General features: G+C 37.8%; 1 protein-coding gene across 7 annotated transcripts in view; it reads left to right on the top strand.

Moving 5' to 3' along the window:
* The window catches only part of BDP1 (BDP1 general transcription factor IIIB subunit), a 53865-nt gene extending 35301 nt beyond the window's left edge, over positions 1 to 18564 (top strand). For 4 of the 7 annotated variants that reach the window (XM_080363134.1, XM_080363132.1, XM_080363133.1 and 1 more), the window contains exons 28-40: positions 231 to 627; positions 3996 to 4112; positions 4403 to 4439; positions 6243 to 6326; positions 6949 to 7180; positions 7615 to 7801; positions 8970 to 9027; positions 10594 to 10783; positions 12392 to 12608; positions 13477 to 13519; positions 14444 to 14738; positions 15648 to 15888; positions 16251 to 18564. In XM_080363134.1, the coding sequence (XP_080219260.1) occupies positions 231 to 627; positions 3996 to 4112; positions 4403 to 4439; positions 6243 to 6326; positions 6949 to 7180; positions 7615 to 7801; positions 8970 to 9027; positions 10594 to 10783; positions 12392 to 12608; positions 13477 to 13519; positions 14444 to 14738; positions 15648 to 15888; positions 16251 to 16379 (2227 nt within the window). In that variant the 3' untranslated portion in view covers positions 16380 to 18564. Of the gene's footprint in view, positions 1 to 230; positions 628 to 3995; positions 4113 to 4402; positions 4440 to 6242; positions 6327 to 6948; positions 7181 to 7614; positions 7802 to 8969; positions 9028 to 10593; positions 10784 to 12391; positions 12609 to 13476; positions 13520 to 14443; positions 14739 to 15647; positions 15889 to 16250 lie in introns of those variants that run through there. The other 3 variants (XM_080363136.1, XM_080363135.1, XM_080363137.1) reach the window with 2 other exon arrangements.
* The last annotated feature ends 247 nt before the right edge of the window (positions 18565 to 18811 follow it).

Genomic DNA, 18811 nt, shown 5'->3' with positions numbered 1-18811 from the left:
CATTTACAGTTAGTACTTTGTACATTTATTTATTTTATTTAATGAAGTAATTAGGATTTCTGATTAAATGTTATATGGATGCATTTTTGTCACTATACATTAGGAAGTAAATAGATTGTATTGTTGCTTGCAGTGATCCTTTTTTATTCATGTAATTTGTTTTGATTTGTAGTACCCCTTTTTTTGGAATGTACATTGTTTTTTAAACATGCTTTTGTCCTGTACTTTAGGAAGCAGTCCCGAAGGTCATCAAAACGAATAGCGCTGTCAAAACATGTCTCAGAGCTAACAACTGCTGCTTCTTCTGCCTCTGAATGTGAGACCGATTGCAGTGAGAAGGGAAACCAAAGGCATGAAGTTAAACTGAGTGTTACTAGAGGCAGAAGTTTGAAAACTACACATAGAAGGAAACCCAGGAAGGAGCACAGAAGTTCAAAGACAACTTTGGTGACCCTCCGGACTCCTCAGGAAGAGGAGGAGGAAGACGAGGAGGCAGATGATTTTGAGCCTGATGATGAAGAAGAATGCTTCGCACCAGAGGAAATAAACAAAGCTCCAGTGTTCGTTCCTATAGGTCTTCAATCTCCAAAACCTGTTCCTGTTGAGATAGAGGAAACCCTGGAAGAGGTATCATGTAGTTGCGTTCTTCATATGTACTTTTGTTTTGATTGTTTAAACAACTTTTATTCTATTTCTTCTCCAACTACTTGGGTTTTATCCCAGTTTAGTTTAGTTTAAGGATGGTGTTAAGAGCAGCAGGAGTGTTACTTGGCACCTGTACTTGGTTTTGAACAAAATAGTATGTCAGTCTAAGGTCCAGTTATGTTTACAAAATGCACACAGTTCTGCAGAGTGCTCACTAGTTTGTTTATTGGCATTGAATGTAGGCATAGACTGCCATGTTCACTACATGTTTTGAGGCTGAAGATGAGTCAAATAGAGCATTTCAGTTTTACATTTGAATGCTATATTAGAAAGAAATTCTTTACAGAAAGATAGGTCAGGCATTGGAATGGCCTACCTGGGGAGGTGGTGGCCTCACCATCCCTGGAGGTTTTTAAACTGAGATTGGACATGGCACATGGCACTTAGTGCCATGATCTAGTAAATGCACTGGAGTTGGACCAAGGGTTGGACTTGATGATCTCTGAGGTCTTTTCCAACCTGGTTGATTCTGTGATTCTGTTATGAAGTAAGGAAATGATGGAGATATTTCTCTATGTGGTGTCCCAATCACCAGTAAACTTTTAACTGTGTGTTGGGCTGACCCTGACCAGCAGCCAGGCACACACACAGCTACTTGCTCACTCCCCTCTCCTGTGTGACGAGGTGAAAAAATAGAGAAGGTAGGAAGACTTATGGATTGATTTAAGGACAGTTCAAAAGGTGAAGCAAAAGCTGCATTTGAAAGCAAAACAAAATAAGGAATTTATTCAATACGTTTACACAGGCTGAGGTCTTGGTTTCCAGGAGGAGGCCTGCAAGTGGAGTTACTCTGGAAGACAAATGCCATAGCCACAAATGACCTTCTTTTCTTCCTCCTTTCCCCAGGCTTTTATTGCTGAGCACATCACATGGTTCGGAATATCCCTTTGTTCATTTTGAGTCAGCTGTCCCAACTCTGTGTTCTCCCTACCTCTTGCATACCTCCAGCTTACTTGCTGAGCCAGAGTACAAAACCAGAATCTTTGACATTGTGCAAGCACTGTTCAGCAAGAGCAAAAACACTGATGCGTTACCAACACTATTGTAGTTATAAACCTGAAACAGAGCACCGTGTGGGCTGCTATGAAGAAAATTAACTTCCTCCCAGCCACGCCCACTACAATCATCACTCTTTATTTCATACCAGTTGTGCACTATCCGGTACATCCTTATTAACCACAACTTATCTGTGGTATATACATGGATATTTTTCCCTTGGTCTGTGAATCACCCCCTTAAAATGTCTATCAGATGTTCTTTTAGTTATTTAGTCCATGTCTTGGGCTACACGTATTATGTGGTTGCATAGGAGAAGGTGGCATGTTGTGTTGAGTTTTTGGGTGCCAAAGCCAGCCCAAGTTGGTCACTGCTGCACTTGCCTGGTTTCTTGTGGGGCTTCTCTTCCCTTGATTCATGTTGTTCTTACTGTAGTACTTACTGTAGCGTATAACTTAAATAATGGCTTAAAAAAAAGTTTTAACTTACATCCCTTGAAACCTCCAGCATTTATCCCTTTGGTTCAGGCTGTAGAGTTTGTTGCAATGGACTCCACTCCTTACCTGTGCTTCAGCCTGAGTCCTCGGTGGGTTGCATGGATGCTCCTGCTCTGTCTGTCATGGGCAGATCCATGGACCTTAGCCCTTGCTGCTGCCAGTGAGAAGACCATCTACATCTTTGTCAATTTTTTTCAAAAAGTGTATGTTTTGACTCTTCAAAGGACCATTTGTGGAGCTGGAAACTAAGCCTAGAGTGCAGGCCTATGTTTTTAGGATAAAACTTAAGACTGTAGGACTGTAGCAAGACTTGGTATTATATCTGCATAGACCAGTCACTAGAAAGGGAATGGCATACTTTTTTTGTCATCAAGAAAGTGTTGGGCTTTGGTAACAGTGGACTCTGCTCAAGGCCTTGAAAGGGGTTGTGCTCAAAGGTTTAGATGTTCTTCTGTTTTTTTTCCTTTCCACATGACGACTTATTTTTTTTTTTTAATCCTTTCTAACTCGTCTTATCTCAGTGATGTGCCTTCAAATGCAAGGCAGCTAGAAAGGGGCATAGATGAGGCAGACCTCAACTGACTTCCAGACTGATCAATGAGAATATTCCATGCCATTACTGTCATTCTTCATATTTAAGGAGGGACACCCATTCTGGTTCTTCTCTGTTTTGGCTGAGTTCCATTCCAGGGTTCCTTTAGTTCCTCCTTTTGCCATTCTGCTGTTTTGCAGTCGACCTCTGAGCCTTTCTGCCTTTTTTCTCCTTTCTCCCTGGATCGACTGTTCAGGACCAAGGTCCTCTCTTCCTGGGACTGCGTGCTCGGTACAGATGGAGTTAATGAAGAATTGCATTGAGTATCTTTTACTTAATAGTCTATTTTCTGCTATATATCTATATATATATAGTAGTAGAGGTATGTTAGTATTATTTTGTTATTTTATTAAACTATGTTTATCTCAATCCACACGTTTTTCCCTTTTCGATTCTCTTCCCTATTTGGGCGTTGGAATGGGGTGTGAACAAGCGGGTAAAGTGGTTATGATTGCTAGCTCAGGTTAAACCATGATAAGAAGTTCCCTTGTTTAACACACAGGAGCCATGGGGCCTAGTAAAGGATGTGATTAGATACGTGAGGACTCAGCTGTTGTAGAACTTAAACAGCTCAGTGGAAAGTATCTGTGAAAATGCAAGCCATTGGGAGCCACCAGATTGTGGAGTGATTTTCTTAAGAAATTCACTAGAAATATTGTAACCTTTCTGCCAAATTTTGAGTTGATGTTTCTGAAAATGTCAGATGTCTGAAGTTCTCAGTGAAAAGATAGTCTTAAAGAAGAAGAAACAAATTATGGGTAAAATGGTAGGTGGTGTCTTGAATGGATGGGGTGTATTCCCTAGTTTTACTTTGGAAAAAGGCTGAGCTGTTTTTCTTTTGTAAGGACTTAAAAAGAAGAAAAAAAAAAGTGTGAAAACTATCAAAATACATTTGAGGTAAATAGCCACTGTGAAAGATCTTAGCCACATAACTTAGTTTGATGGAGTAATAAGTAACTAGAAACAAAGCCTTAGGTTATCTGATGCTTCCAGTCAGTTACAAGCAGCACTACCAGTTCTGCCTCCAATTCATACAGCTGCTACCTTCTTAAATCTGAAGATGTATGGTATAACACTTGATATTTGGGAAAGATCCTATTAAATGTTCAAGATCTCATATGTATATATGGTTTATAAAAAATTGCATTTGGCAAATTTTCTTTTGAGGCTTATGAACTAAAAGCTTTTTCCAAATATTTTTACAGCTGGAAATATCTGTGAATACACCAAATGTGCAGGTGGCTACTGATGTTCAAGGTCTCTCTCAGGCTTCTGTCCAGCCGGCAGTGTGGAGGGAGGAAATAGTAAGCACCTCAGCAGCTGTAAGAATGTATTTTTTGTTTGTTTGTTTATTTCATAGCATGTATAAAGCTACCTGGACAGTGTCTGGTGGCCATGTCTTCTTGTAACAGTATAGCTTAATAGACTCTTACCCATCCCACACAGATATGAGGGATGCAGCTATGAGAAAACAATGTAAGTAGATGTTGTCAGTGTTTAAAATAACCTTTCAAAGCTATAGTAAGCTTTAGGCAGAGAATTTACCTGTAAACATTAAAATTATGGACTCATTTTATATAGGACTTTGATATTGTTTTTCTTTTTATTTCAGGAAACAACTGTACATGAAAATCCAGAGGTAGACAAAGGTAGATATGAAACAATCTTGTTGACAACTTTCCCTATCCTTAAATTGCTACCAAGATGTAGGTATTCTTGCTGGAAGTTTGAAGGTTTGTGTATCTTCTTAAAAAGCCTGCCCTTGAGAGACTGGATGCTTTAGTGTCTTGGAGATTTCAACCATTTATCTTACTGTTTTCTAACAAGCAGGGTGACAAAGCACAGCAAGGTTCTGTTTCCCAGCATCAGAATTTGCTGTTTGTGTGTCCCACCTGTCACTTTCCCAAGCTGTAGTTAGTTGTACCATGAGAAGAGGAAACTTTGTAGGTGTTACTTGTGGATTGTTTGATGTGTGACTGAGTAATACAAGGAGTGGGCAGATTCATAGCTTTGTCATCTCTGTGGTCTCTGACTACAGTAGGGTAAACTATTAAAATAGTATCTGTTACACTGTGATCACAGTCCTACAGAAGCAAGTATTCTTTCTATATGAGATATGTTACAAGCTCTTGTGGATCAAATAATTTTTAGAATAGCTTTCACTTTTAAATTTAAATACATTTTCCTAGGAAGCATTGGAAATTTAGTGGGATACTGTCTTAGTTGAAGAATGGCAAGTCTGTTTGTTCTTTTGATTTATTTCAGTACAATAGCTTTGGACGATGGAAATGTTTTGTTTGATATAATCACTTAGTGATAGGCAAAGGGATGTGTTCTGCGTAGAGATTAGGGATTGGGAGTCTAAACTGGAGCATGGGTTAACATTAGGTTATGGATTTCTGCGATTAAACTGTTACCTCCTTCTTTTCCATTTGTGGTGGGTTGACCTTGGCTGGCTGCAAGATGCCCACCCAGCCGCTCTGCCACTCCTCTGGCTCAGCAGGATGAGGGGTGAAAATAAAATGGAAAAGCTCATGGGTTGAGATAAAGACAAGGAGATCACTTGCCAACTAATCCAATCTATTGCCAAATAAAATAGAGTAGGATAATAAGAAACAAAGACAAAACCTGAAATACCTTCTCCTCCCTGCCTTCTTAGGCTCAACACCACATGTTCATTTCCAACACTCCTCTGCCACCTCCCGTCAAGTGGTGCAGGGGGTTGGGAATTGCAGTCAGTTCCTAATGCTTCATCTCTGCTACTTCTATGTGCTCCCGTTCTTTCCTTGCTCCAGCGTGGGGCCCTTCCCATGGGATACAGTGCTTCACAAACTGCTCCACTGTGTGGTCCTTCCTATGGGGTATAGTCCTTCAGGATAAGTCTGCTCCACCATCAGTCAGTCCTCTGCAGGGTGCAGTTTCTTCAGAGAATATCTACCTGCTCCACCAAGGTCTCCACAGGTTGCAGGGGAGTCTCTGCTCCCAAGCATGGAGCACCTTCTGCCTCTCCTTCCTTACTGACCTTGGTGTTTGCAGAGTTGTTTATGACGCTTTTTCACTCGCTCTTCACTGCTGTGCAACATTTTGCCTTTTCTTAAATATGTTTCCCAAAGGTGCCACTATCTTGGCTGAGAAGATCAGCTGTGTCTTGTGGTGGGTCAGCTGGAAATGGCTGTGTCCGGGGCAGCCCCCCTGCTGCCAGAACCTTGCCACCTGTACCCAGTATACCATTAAAGAGAATAATGTTGCTATCAGTGTTTTTAACAATAGTTTGAATTTAGTGAATGAGAGTTGCTGTCTGTCTACAAGCCTCTTTATCCATGAATGGCAAAAATTCTTAAAATACATACCTCACTATATTGATTGGTAGTTTCAAATGCTTTTTGAATATGGATAAGTGGGGTTCTGGTTAATGTGCTTGTGTTTTTTAACATGTGTGAACAACTTTACAGGAATTAATGATGGAAGCACTGAAGCTGCCATGACTTTACTTGCAATGGGTGATCCAATGTTCCAGTTAAAAACAAACACTGAAGGTATGATCTGATTTGTGGGACAAAGCCTTGCTTGTGCTTTCTGGGCCACCCCAAGGAGGGATGGAGCAGTGGCTGCAAAGCTCTTCCACATGCTGCTTTTATGCTTTTAGACCTGCTAATCTGTAATGCATGGTGAGACTAGGCAATGCAGGTTGGCTGGGAAAAAGTAAGGCCCCTTACTGGATACTGCCATTTGCATCACTATGCTAGAAAGATGTTTGAGACCTGTGAGAATTAATCTGGTCACATAAATCGGACAAAAGAAAGGAATCAGGCCTAAATGACCATAACTATCCATGGTCTTTTCATACCTTTAACTTAAAACATAGCTTTTTCAACCTAACTAGCTACAACCTGAAATTCTCTGGTTTTAGTCTAGTATTTGATGGACTTTTATGTAGAATTTTTTATCTGCTTTCATTGGTTGAATGTTAGTTTCTGCATTCTTACTATCAAAAGTGTGATCTTATGACTACATTTACCTGGAATTTAAATTTGTGTCTTTGGAGAATGCAGACTTTTAGAATGAGGTTTGAAGTTGACATCTGTAAAATAGCTCTATGTATGTGCCAAACATGAGTCTTAAATTATGCTTTTCTATTCTGTATATTGTTCTAACCAGAATGGACACAAACATTACCCCCTCAAGATAAGATGGATAAGGCCAGTAACCTTGTAACCCACGCCTGCTCCAGACAAAATAGAGCACCTAGTCAGTATTTACTTTCTGCAGACACTTCTACCAAGGAATCGATCCCTTCTGAAGATGGAAGCAACATTAATGTAGAAGATCAAAGAACTGGCAGAAGAACAGGTGTTGGAGAATATTCTGAGAAAAATGCTACAGATACCAGGTTAAATTACAACTTAATTTTCTTCAGGGAGAGAGATCCTCTGACACTGCTTACTTTTGCTATGTTCTTTCTGGCGTTTTTGTGGAATTGCAAGTAGTCTTGCTTAGTGAAGGTTTCTCATTTTATGTAATTTGGTATGTAATCTGGAAACTCCTCTTGTCTCTTTCTTATGACTTCTATGAGGTGTTAGTATATAATTTTGAATCATGGAATGTCCTGACTTGGAAGGGATCCACAAAGGGGGATTGGACTAGATGATCTTTTGAGATTCCTTCCAATCCCAAACATACTGTGATACTGTGGTATTTTTAGAGAGGTACCCTGTTTCTGTGTAACTACATGAGCTTCATATTAAATAAATAATTGTACAGAATGTACCTCATGCACAGGGTGTCTTCAGCTGGTTTCAAATTAACTATGTATATACCTTACAGAACAGAAAACAATACTAGAGATGCTTGTGAAAATTCAAGAGATTTAAGACCTGTAACTGCATCACCAAAACCTGAAAAATCTCACCTTGGACTAGAGAATCAGCCAAATCAAAGTTCTGTGGATGGACTTGCTGAACAAAATCCTTGTCCTCCTGAGCACAATATATGCACAATCAACCTTACTCAGGTAAAGAACTTAATTTAATTGCAGTCTAGAAGTGCCCAGTTCCTGAAATTCTGTGAAGGAAGAGGGTTTCGGTGCAAATGTACTTACTCATTTTAAAGACCTGATACTTCAGCCAGTGGATGAAAGTTGTTTTTGCAAAGGCATAACCAAACTTAATACTTCACACAAACTTAATCTTTGCAAACCTCAGTTTATAGCATTTCAGCAATAAGTGATATATATATATTAGCAAAATTTTGAGCACTTTTTTGAAGAGTTTTGGTGGAAGACGTTGCCTAGGACTAATGTATTTATTCAGTCTGACCCCTTACTGTTATATTTGTTTACAATAATATTAAGTTAAACTGTCACTGCTGGGCACAGCATTTTCATTGTCACCTTCATTGCTTTGTTTAAAACAAACTTCATACTTTGCTATGATCTTTTCTGTTTATTTCAAAACTTAATTAACAGTTTTACATGCATATGATCGTGGAGAAACAGTATGTTTTTCACACCCAGTTCTTTGCAGTGCTTTGTGTATCCCTGTTCTAGTCTAAATGAGAAGTATCTTATTTCTTCATGAGAAAAAATCATTCTCAGTTCCCTGAGGTTTTCTGGTATTGCTTGAGATCAACATACATGCAGTTAACAGGGGAACAGCTGATGGGCAGTAGCTTGTTTCTCCAGTTAGAACAAGGCACAAGAATGATTCGGCTTTTACAGGACTGGCAGAAAGTGTGAGAAAAGGCAACATGCTGTGGAGTTTATCCAACATACATGCCATAAAAGGAAAGGGATAAATGAGTTGCAGAGCTTTGTGTTTGGCACTTAGTGGTTTTGTAATGGTTGGGGGAATTTGTGTTCTTAATGCCACTGAACAATTTATTGTGTGAGTCATCTCTGACAAGAGTTGTGCTGTAGGAAGTATAAATTTATTTTGACATGCCATCGATACAGACAACAAGCTGCATATAAATTTTATATTACCCAAGTGTTTCTTGTCCATGTCAGGCTATTATCCTTCAACCTAGAACAACTAGAAGTAAAAGCTGACAAAATGCAATTATGGTGATGTCATTAGATTTTTTTGACTCTTCAGCATTTGACATGCTTTGTTTCTTTCCTGTTTTCTAGAGTTATTTCTCAGATTTATTAACTTGTTTTATTTCAAATGTGTTATTTCTAGAAGGAAGCTTTTGCTCAGGATTCTCAACAATGTGTAAGCAGCACAGAAGAGACTTCAGGTATAATGCACTAACGTTCTAAGTTAGCAGAAGCCAGCACTTGTGTATCTTGTAGTTAAGCAAAGTTTAATTAAAAAAATTAAAATGTTTTCATTGACATAATTAATCAGTCTATTTCAGTAACAAAAATAATGACCCACAGCACAGTACCATTCCCCTCCCTAGCTTCTTATTACGTTTCATTAACACAAATTAGACTTGGGAATTTTATGAATGGTACCTGGTTAAGTTTATGAATGGTACCTGGTTAAGTTTAAATATCAGTGGAAGGAAAACTTGCGCTCTCCTCCCTGCTGTGAGCTTCTGGTGCTTCTCTCGTGCTAGGTTTAGCACTTGATAGAGATCTTTATGAGCCTCTGAGTCATCTGTCAAAAGTTGAATATGACAAAGTAAGAGAACGTGTAGTTTTCCACTGGCTTAGTGAGCTACAGTGGCTGATAAAGTTGTCAAGTGAATGCCAGTCTTGGAGCTGTGAGAGTGGGAGGGCTGGACTGTCCAAGTGTGAAGCAGGGGAGAAAGAAGAAGAGGGGAAGAGAAGAAAGAAGACAACCAGACTTTCTTTAGCTGTAGTGAGTCAGCAGATTAACTCCTAACTGATTAGATGTCATGAAAGGTATAAAGATGATGGCTGCTTTTCCCTGAAACAAATTGCAACAGAGCTGGTTTGGGACCAATATTTGTCCAAGGTACAGGAAAATCAGTGTGTCAGAAGTCCAGAATACTTAGTTTACACAGAAACAGCCATCCAAAGTTGTAACTCCTGAGCATGTGCAAAAGAAAGGGCCAATACTTCTACTTAGACATCTGTTGTTACACTCTGTTATTGCAATAATCTTGGGACAGAGCATCTTAAATCACCTTTAATTAGATAAAGAACAAAAGTGAGTTGGGGTTGGAATAACAGCAGCTTTACATCATCAAGAATGAGAGCTGCCTTAAGTAACAGAATAGCACTGTTGTTTTCCATCTTTTGAAAACTTCACAAATGTTCTCCTCAAATTCATTCTAATGAATGGCAGTTGGCAGTTATCTGTTAATGCCTGTTTGTTGACTAAATTATTTATATTTTTCATTTATTAAATTCAAGACTATATTTCTCAGGTCCTCTTCTGCAAGTCTGCAGAGAGTGTAAAAATCCTTGTGTTTACCATCAAAACAGCTGACACCTGCCATTTAAAGAAAGAACTCTTGATACCTGACAGTTGCAATTAAAGACAAAGGGCCGTTTGACCACCATTACACAAGTTTAATTAAACTGCAAATGGTTTTTAATAGTAGAACACCCATTTAAAAGACTCCATTGCTACTAGGCATTTTTAATATTCTTCATTCTGAATGGTAATCAGGACTCCACTGCAATGGGTAGGCTCCAGGGGGTGACAATGCGTATCCCGTCGAAAAAGAAAGGAAGCATATTGTCTCAAGAATATCCTCAATGCCTTTTTCCATGCAGACATGAATGCCTAAAATTTAATTACGTGGGGGAGGGCATGAAGAGAACAGTGTAATTTCAAATGTGAATAACGGATTTTTGTTATTTCTGTATTTCCCTGAAAAAAATTACAGTAGTGAACAACGATCATAGATGTCCAGAGGAGGAACAGACATTCATTTTAACGTTGGTGGAAATCCCAGCTGACTCAAAAGAGTTTGATATATCTGCTTTGCTGGAACAAACCTCAGAACCATTACTACCAGCCCCAATACTTATCAGCCCAATAAATGCAAGCGAAGCAAGCGTGACTGAAGTGGAGAGGTAAATGCTTTATTTTTGAGCAATGTGAAACACTTCTTGTGAACCTTGTTTATTCCCTGAATGTGCATGACAGATTAGAACTTCTCAAAAGAGAAATCCAAGAGGAAGTGATTTTGGCAGACTGGTCAGAGAATTAAGAAAGTGAAAAGGGCTCTAACCAGATTTGAGAAAGGTCTCATCAGTGGTTTTAAGTTAGTGTTTTAGTTAGCTGGGATTTTGGCATAAGCCTTAATTCTGTTTTATCCTTTAGAGCAGGGGCATCAAATTATTTTTCACTGGGGCTGCATCAGCTTCATGGTTGCCTTCAAAGGGCCGAGTGTAATTTTAGGACTGTATATACGCTTACATTTATACAGTCCTAAAATTACACTCAGCCCTTTGAAGGCTACTGCGAGGCTGCTGTAGCCCCCAGTAAAAATGAGCCTGACATCCCTGCTTTAGAGCAAGTCTTCCTTTTTTAGTAGCAGTCTTTTGTCCAGCTTGAGTCTATTCTGCCTTGGATACCTAGAATGAGAAGTACTTAAAATGTAAAACCTAAGTATTTTTGCATTTTTACTGTAGTTTAGCAGTTCCATAAATTAGCTATGATCTGCTTTTCCAAATTTTTTAGTGTAGAGAGAACACAATAAACAGTGGACAAAAATTCAGTTATCGTTCTCTTGAGTTTGTGTCATGTTCAAAAGGCAGAAGATCTGAAAAAGCAAACAAATTAATTACTTAAGAGAATAATAGCTATTTTGCAGTACTGCAATACAAAGGGGATTGAGTTTCTTTACAAGAAGTACTCAATGCAATGTAACAAAATCGTTATTTCAACATTACAGTTGAACTAAATCTTTTGGTCAGTTTGGGAGGAAAAAGCCCAACATCAAAGGGAAAACACCTTCTGAAAAATAGAAGTGTTGCACCATTGTAAAAAAAAAAAAAAGAAACTATTGCTATATTTATATAAGTCCTCAGATCATAACTAGAGGGGTGATGCAATTCCACATCATATTTGAGGATATTGTTCTGTGACATCAGATGTTAATGCCATTCCCTTAGTTACTGAAAGATCTTTAAGTGAATTTTGGCTACACAATGTAAGAATTATAGCTCCTGTGGAACAACTGATGATTGCTGACAATTGGAACTGCTGACAGACAGAGTTAGGGTACATCTTCTGTCTCACTGTTTCCTTACTGCTTTACCTTATTTCGCTAGATGCCTTGTTGTCTTTTGAGATCATACTGGGGATGGGGTGGAAGGGTGTGGAGGTGTGAGGATGAAGATTCAACTGTGCATATAAGTAATACTGTACTTTAGGATTTTCTAGGGCAGTTAATCAGTTGTCATATTTTTACATTTTATGAAAATATCAAGTGGAGTTCAAATAGAACAGCTTCTAAAGTAACTAGATTAAATTATGACTAGAAGACCTCAATTCTCTAACTCAAGAGAGCACAGCAAAACATTTTTTGGTAGTAAATAGCATATTTGAAGTTAATATCAACATTAAGCAAGAAGGAGTATCACCATAGATCTATGTGTCATTTCCATACATAAATGTTATACAAAATAAAGTTTGGCTTCTTGTACAGTCACAATAATGACTTTATATATAAACAGCATTGGATCCTTGACAACTGCAGCTGATGAATTTGCTGCACCTTTAAACACCGGTATGGAAGCCAAACAATTAGAGAGTCCATCAGTAGAGCCTGTTCCAAATTTGCAGACAACTCAGAAGAGGTCAGCTATTGAGCTTGAAGAGAATTATTTTCCTCCTGCCAAGAAAACTCTGTCTACTGTTGTAGTGGAAAGTAACTCGGAAACCACATGTCAGGTAAGATTGTAATTTGGTAAGTGATTCTTTAGGGATAGTGTTGAGGCATTTTAATTATGTTTATTGTTTAACAGTGTCATTTGCTTAAAAATGTACTCTCTGTACAACTTAAAATGAAAATCGACACCCATAGATTGCTTTTTATTTTGAACTCTGCAAGAGCTTTTGGACTGCTGAGTTAGTATTAATTTTCTGGAGAATCTGTAAGCTCTCTGATTTTTTTTTTAATTAGGATTCTTAGTAGGCAAACTGGTAATATTTATTATTTGGTTAACTCACCACAGCCTTTCTGGCAATGACATTGCAGGAGGGGAAAGCCTGGATGTGTACTGGATGATTAGCAGATGGTTTAGGTTCACTGTACAATGTTATGATTCTTCATGGTGTCTGTTACATGAGGTTATTAGATATGTTCCTACCATTTTTTAACATAGGGAGTATTAGTTTAAAAGAACCAGCTTCAGATAAAAACGGGCCAGCCTGTTTCCAGCTTCCCTCTATGCTTTATGACCAAGCTTGTCAAAGTGACTACCACTTATTTTTGTGAGTAGGCTAAGATTGTGTAGTATATCTGGGTGATAATTCCCTACATGATTCAGAGAGCTTTTCTAGGAAGGACTGCATAACAATCCTCTTCCTTCTTTGACCTCTCATCTTGACATCCTTGTCTTGAGTCACTTGTCATAAGAACACCTTGAAAAGCCTGCTGAGGAGATGAGTTAAGTGATGAATGATACTGCACTGAAGATGTTGTCTTCTGTATCACTTCTGTTCCTAGAAATGTACACACAGTATATGACTTTATCAGCTTTCATTGTCTCTTCTATATTGAGAGAAATAATTTATTTTTTTCTTTTTTTAAACACAGGGTGATTCAGTTAAATCCACAAATGCTCCAAAGATAGCTTCTGGTAGGTAAACTTAAACTTGTAAAACAAAGTATAATGAATGTAAATGCTTAATACATGACAGTTTAATACTGATTGTCATTGTGCTAAATAATCCTGTCTGAGGCTATCTAACATAAAAATAGAAACAAATTTTCCTAGTAATATCCTAATACCTCCATACCATGTTTTCTGCTATAAACTAGATGTGTTGGATTACATAACTGGCTGTTAATTTAATAATGGTTCTGAAAATATTGCTGTAGCTAGTCTGTTTTTGAAATCTGGGTAGGTTTTTGGACTAAACATTATACCTTCTCTTAAGAAAATATTTCCACCTCTTGGAGAGTGCTAATAGCCAAATGTGTTAACGGGCATGTTAACCATACTATGCCAAAATAATATATTTTATTGTATTTGTCTTAAAACATATGTAACTGTTCAAAAGCTTAATCTACCTCTGAAGAATCAAAGAGAACTACTTTTTGGTCCTGAAAAAGTACTTTTAAGAAAAACTGTAGAAGCTTAAACAGCTAGATGACTTGACTAAGTTCTGTGGTGTGTTGTAAATTATGGACGAGAAGGGTACTTTAAAACCACACTTCTACCTGCTTTTCCTCGTATTAACTGTAAGATCTTACAGACTAAAAGTAGACCGTGGAGTGTTGATTTCAAAAAGTAAAATGAAAAAAAAAAAAAATTGCACAAAAATTCATCCCTCCTCTTGTAGTGGTACAAGCCATCATTGGGCAATGCCCTTAGACACGTGGTGTGAATTTTGGGATTGTCCTGTGTAAGGCCAAGGAGTCGGACTCGGATGATCCTTGTGGGTCCCTTCCAAGTCAGGACATTCTGAATCTGTAACATCACATGCAGCTTTTGGGCTGTTGTGTTTTCACTGAAGTAAAGTAACTGAAGTCCTTAAATGACTCTCAACTCCTTTTGCAGGCAGTCTTTTTCAAAAAACAGACGCTTCAGCAAAGGAAGAAGTACTTCCCTCTGTGTTGGTTTCTGAGTCTATGTCACCACTGACTGAGAGAAGACAGCTTGAGACTTCGGAGGCTTTAGGGAAAACACCAGTGGAGAATTCAGCGTGCAGACAGGAGGAGGAGGTGATGTCTAGTTTAACATCTAACAGAAAAGCAGAAATGAGTGGAGAAGGAAAGCAGGGGGATGTGCATGAATCTGGACAGTTGGAACATACTGGAAGCCTAGCATCATCTTCAAAAGCTCCGTTACTCAGGTATTTATGCAATAATGTTTGGTCAGCCTTTTCTGTAAAGAAGACATTGTTTCCATATTGAAGTTTGTATATCTGTTTTCCACTTGGTCTTACAAGAAGGGCAGTACCATTGTTTGTGACCTACATGACTAAGAGTTACAGTGTCTGTCCTCTTCAGCAATTAGAAAGGATCAAACTGTCTGCTTTGTAATTTGAATTATTTTATTCATTAAATGAGCAGATTGACCAAGGGACACTATTGATGTATGGTATGTCTGTTTAGACACTGACAGATGCCTCTTGTGAGGCAGAAATCTGTTGTTTATGATACGGATTTAAGATAATTGTTGTTTTCTTAGCTCAGTCTAATGTTGTGATCACCCATCCACTTGTTTTGAGTTTTGTCCTTCTGCCAATAAGATTTGTCACTGATATAGTACTCAGCACAGTGGATTTTTAGGACTAACTTAAGATGTGTCATTTCCCCAAAGGAGTTTCAATCTTGACAATTTAGAGGATATTCCTCTTATCTATTGGTCTGACTGTGGGGTTTTTTTCATATACCTTTCTGTAATGTTTAAGTGTTTGAGTTCCTGTTCTTTATTGCTCTTGCGCTCACTGATTTTGATTGTGATGCTCCACTGGTCTTTTTTGATCCTGTAATTTACTCTCTCATTTTGCTTGTGTGAGTACCAAAATTGGTTATTTTTACCTGTTCTCACTGTTGGAGATTGTCAAGAGTGCTAGAATATTCAGTAATACAAAAGTCTTTATCAGAACTACTTTTTGGGGTTTTATTCTTAGAATTTTCTTAGATCTCAGAAACGTCTGTTTGTTTACAATGTAATGAATTGTACTCCTGCAATATCATTTAAAGCTTTCTTTCATGGAGCAATCTTATGACATCCTTGCTGTATTTGTTTTGAACAGGGGTGGACGAAAACCATTGGGATTTTTATCTTTAATTTGCAAAAAAAGTAGTTCTGAATCTGCAGAAGATACCAAAGGAAATAGAGGAAAGATCCAAAAACCTCGGATTGTGACTCCAAAGCGAAGTCTAAAAAAACCCACTCCATCCACTAAGGTTGATAGGGAATCTTGTTCCCTTCCCTCTACAAGCACATCATCATCTGTGGAGTATGAGAACGTAGCTGCTGATGCTGCAGTTACGGTATGTGTTTACATTTGAATGCCCTTGCATTTTTGAGACGTGAAGAGCAGTGATTTAATTGTTTCAGGAGGGCATAGGTGGACATGTAGTGTTAATGCTTGAGAGATGTATATGCTCCAATTAATAAATCCTGACTTGTGCATGTCTAGGAAACTTAAAAGGGGAATTTAGTTGTGTTTTCTCTGTATGTGTATCTATTTGTTTCCCATTTTCAGTAAACTGAATTTTTTATCTAAACTTCCTATCTAAATTGGAAGCCCAAGTGCATATGTATATACACACACACACATACACATATACACATACACTCACAGATAAAACAGATTAAGACTGTTAAGAGTAGCCTTTTCTTTTTCTATTAGGTTCCAAGTAACAAGCCATCTGAGAAGCCACCCCTTTGTGCTAAAGATCAAGAGAGAGAAGAAGAGCCAACTAGAATCTCCGAGTATTTTTTCAGTGACATATTTATGGAAGTGGATGATTCAGAATAACAAATTGCTTTATAAAAAACAAGGATCTGAGGCTGTAAGACAACAAGAAGAGAGTATTTTTTTAAACTTCTAATTTGTTCTGGATGTTCATTATGCCATACTTATGTCAGCTAAGCTGCTGTTAATAAATTTCATAGAAATGAAATGGATTCCTTCTGAAGTAGCCTGGATACTTCCAAAATGCTGACATAATCTAAACTGCGACACTGATGTCATTGGACCACACCAGTGGCTGCTGGCTTACAGTTCCACTTGTTTGGACACTGATGTTGGATGCATGACTATCTTCCAGAAAAGTGCGATGAAAAAATGCTTTATCTTTTGACAAGTATCCCGATGAGTTGTAATGCTAAAGCCTGTGGTACTGGCTGTAAAAGTTCTTTACTTCTTTTTGTGAAGTATGTTATGTTAGTGTGTTAGAAGGAGAAATGGACTTCTCATGTATAGTGTAATCTCTGTGGATCAGGATGCAAATACTGGAATTTGTGTAGTAAATACATAGATATGTTCAGCACTGCAGGTATTTTTATTAGTATCTCCAAATTATGTATTTTTGTAAGAGTTTCTAATTACATAAATTAAAGATCCTAACCTGGGTTTAGTTCCTTAAAAATGTATTGAAAAAAATGGAGAAACAGAGTTTACTAAAAGATGCTACACAATGTTAATCTTTGCAACTGTCCTATTGGAGTGGGAAGAGGAGGCTAATGAGTCCTCATCTAAGTGCTAATGTCCTTCTAAATTTGAAAACAAGGGGATATATACCATTTCTTTTCCTTGGTTTTACATGTAGGTGTTTGTATATCTTGTTTTACCTTGTGCGAGGTAGCACAAAGAGATGGATTTAAACTATGCCTATACCGTATGGTTGCTTTGAGTCTTGGCTACTTTGAAGCAGTTGGATTTGAATGGTTTTCGTCATGTTGCATGTCTAGTTGCACTCGCAATGAAATGTAGCTTTAGATTCTAGTCTAATTTTTTACTTGCCTTATCAAGAAGGTTGTCTTGATGAGGTAATATGGTTCATGAGGTCTCGAAGTCAGGTGGTCACTAAAAGATTAAATATTCTCAAACTCCTTCTTACACAGAAATAAGTGTGTAGATTTAAATAGTCTAATTTTTTTCTTCCTGTTACTTAATTCCACCCAGCACACACCTTTTCAAAGCAAACAATTTATTATGAAAGTAAAACTGATGTTTAAATTGTATTGTTATGTTCTCAAGAAACCTGTCTTCACCTTTGGACTGGATAATAATTTACTGGAAAATGTTTTCATATAAGTATCTAGTCAATTTTGAAATACTTTATGAAGTTTGAGACTGTTTGCCTTTTCAGAAGTTATTGGCAAGGCTTCTGAACGAGCCTTTAAAATTTCGTCAATAAGGAAAAACACACAGAAAAGCTACTGTTACTGCAGATTGCGATGTTAGCAGGTCTCTGTCAATCGAGTGTCACTAGCAGCAGCATCTTCTTGAGGGGATGGAAAAGGGACTAGCAGTCCCAGTGTAAACTAACTTCCTTGAAAGCATAGTCAGCCCCTTCCCTCCATGGCCCCCTCCAAACCCTCCCAAGAAACACCACCTAAACCAAACCACACCACTAGTTTCTGTTCAGTGTCTTGTGCTTTGCCTAATCCCATTTAACTTGAAATGTTTATCTAAATATTGTCTTACTGTAAACATTATGAAATAGATTAATCTATACATAAAGCTCCATGTATTGTATATCTTGTAGATATTATTTTATGTATGCAAGTGTTTAGTTCCTGATACATGTGGCATGTTTAAATAATTTGCACTGATAGAGCCTAAAAATATATTTGTGGGGAGTGGCTATAAAGTAGTATCCCGAAGTACTTTCTGAGGTGATAACCATTCTACATTTAGTTGGATACATTTTAACTTGCATTCATATTACAAGGGAAAAAAACAAACAAACAAACAACTTCATTACTAAGATTTAAGGTGCCTTACCTACCTTGTTAATTGGGGCTACACGTTTTTTTCCCTGGAGTAAATCACATGCACTTTGTTAGAGGCTTTTTTTTAAAGAACATTAATTTGAATAGAGATAAGACAACTTTGTGTTCTGTGTACGAAAGCTTTGTAATGGTGAAGGATGTAAGAAAAGATCAATGAAATCTCAATGCCTATTAGTTTAGCATCTTCACAAAGATTTAGCAGAAGGCTGCTTTGCTTAGTCAGACACCCTGTATCATTGTACGTAAGCTTTCCATTTCAAATAAACTAGTCATATTCTGTATGTAAATTATGTTAATAAATTATTTTATATTACCTGTGTTTACATTTCTTAGACTATCAGTTGCATTTTTTTAAATGCTCGTAGGTACTGAAATTCTAAAAGCAGTCTAAATGAAGGGCTGCAGTTGGGCTGGAACGCTGGATGCAGAGCTGTGCGGGTCTGGTGGCCT

This window comes from Nesoenas mayeri (genome assembly GCF_963082525.1).
Source record: "Nesoenas mayeri genome assembly, chromosome: Z".
NCBI lineage: Eukaryota > Metazoa > Chordata > Aves > Columbiformes > Columbidae > Nesoenas > Nesoenas mayeri.
This window is presented reverse-complemented; position numbering and strand designations above follow the sequence as displayed.